The sequence below is a fragment of the Eimeria mitis genome, genomic scaffold, assembly GCF_000499745.2.
Source record: "Eimeria mitis Houghton genomic scaffold, Emh_scaff2533, whole genome shotgun sequence".
Classification (NCBI taxonomy): Eukaryota; Apicomplexa; class Conoidasida; order Eucoccidiorida; family Eimeriidae; genus Eimeria; species Eimeria mitis.
In genome coordinates this window covers 6,205-6,785 of record NW_013570873.1, presented here as the reverse complement: position 1 = coordinate 6,785, position 581 = coordinate 6,205, and the positions used below count along the sequence as shown (strand labels likewise).

Genomic DNA, 581 nt, shown 5'->3' with positions numbered 1-581 from the left:
TATATATATATAGATATATATATATTTATATATGTACATATTGTTTTCGTTGTATACCGTCTGCTGCCTTTCTGCTGTCTGTGGGGTATTGCAGCCTATCGGCGAGTGAAGGAGGCGGGGCAGCAGCAGACGCAAGCAGCAGCAACAGCAGCAGCAACAACAGCAGCAGCAACAGCAGCAGCAGCAGCAACAGCAGCAGCAGCAGCAGGAGAGGACTCGTGCAAAATTCCTTCTTCAACGGCAGCCAGCCCCACAGCCACCGCCCCACCAGAGCACACCGCTTCGGCTCAGCAGCAGCAGCAGCAGCAGCAGCAGCAGCAGAAGCAGCAGCAGCAGCAGCAGGAGAAAGGAGATGACAGCGTGGTGGCTATATCCTCTGAAGGCACAGTGATTCGTGCTGCTGACGTGCGGGGCAGAGACGGCTTCGATGCAGCAGCAGCAGCAGCAGCAGCAGCAGCAGCAGGGCCTCTTGATCTGCAGCAGCTATCACAGCAGCTGCAGCGCACCTTCAGCTCCTTTATGGATACAACAGCTCAGGCGCAGCAGCGCGTGACGTCAGCACTTGCTGCTGCTGCTGCTGC

The 581-nt window shown here is 56.3% G+C and overlaps 1 protein-coding gene across 1 annotated transcript in view; it reads left to right on the top strand.

Moving 5' to 3' along the window:
* The window catches only part of EMH_0055190 (uncharacterized protein), a gene marked incomplete at both ends in the record, with an annotated part of 1,804 nt that overhangs the window by 724 nt on the left and 499 nt on the right, over positions 1 to 581 (top strand). The window contains one exon of the mRNA XM_013497205.1: positions 95 to 581. Within this exon, the coding sequence (XP_013352659.1) occupies positions 95 to 581 (487 nt within the window). The remainder of the gene's footprint in view (positions 1 to 94) is intronic.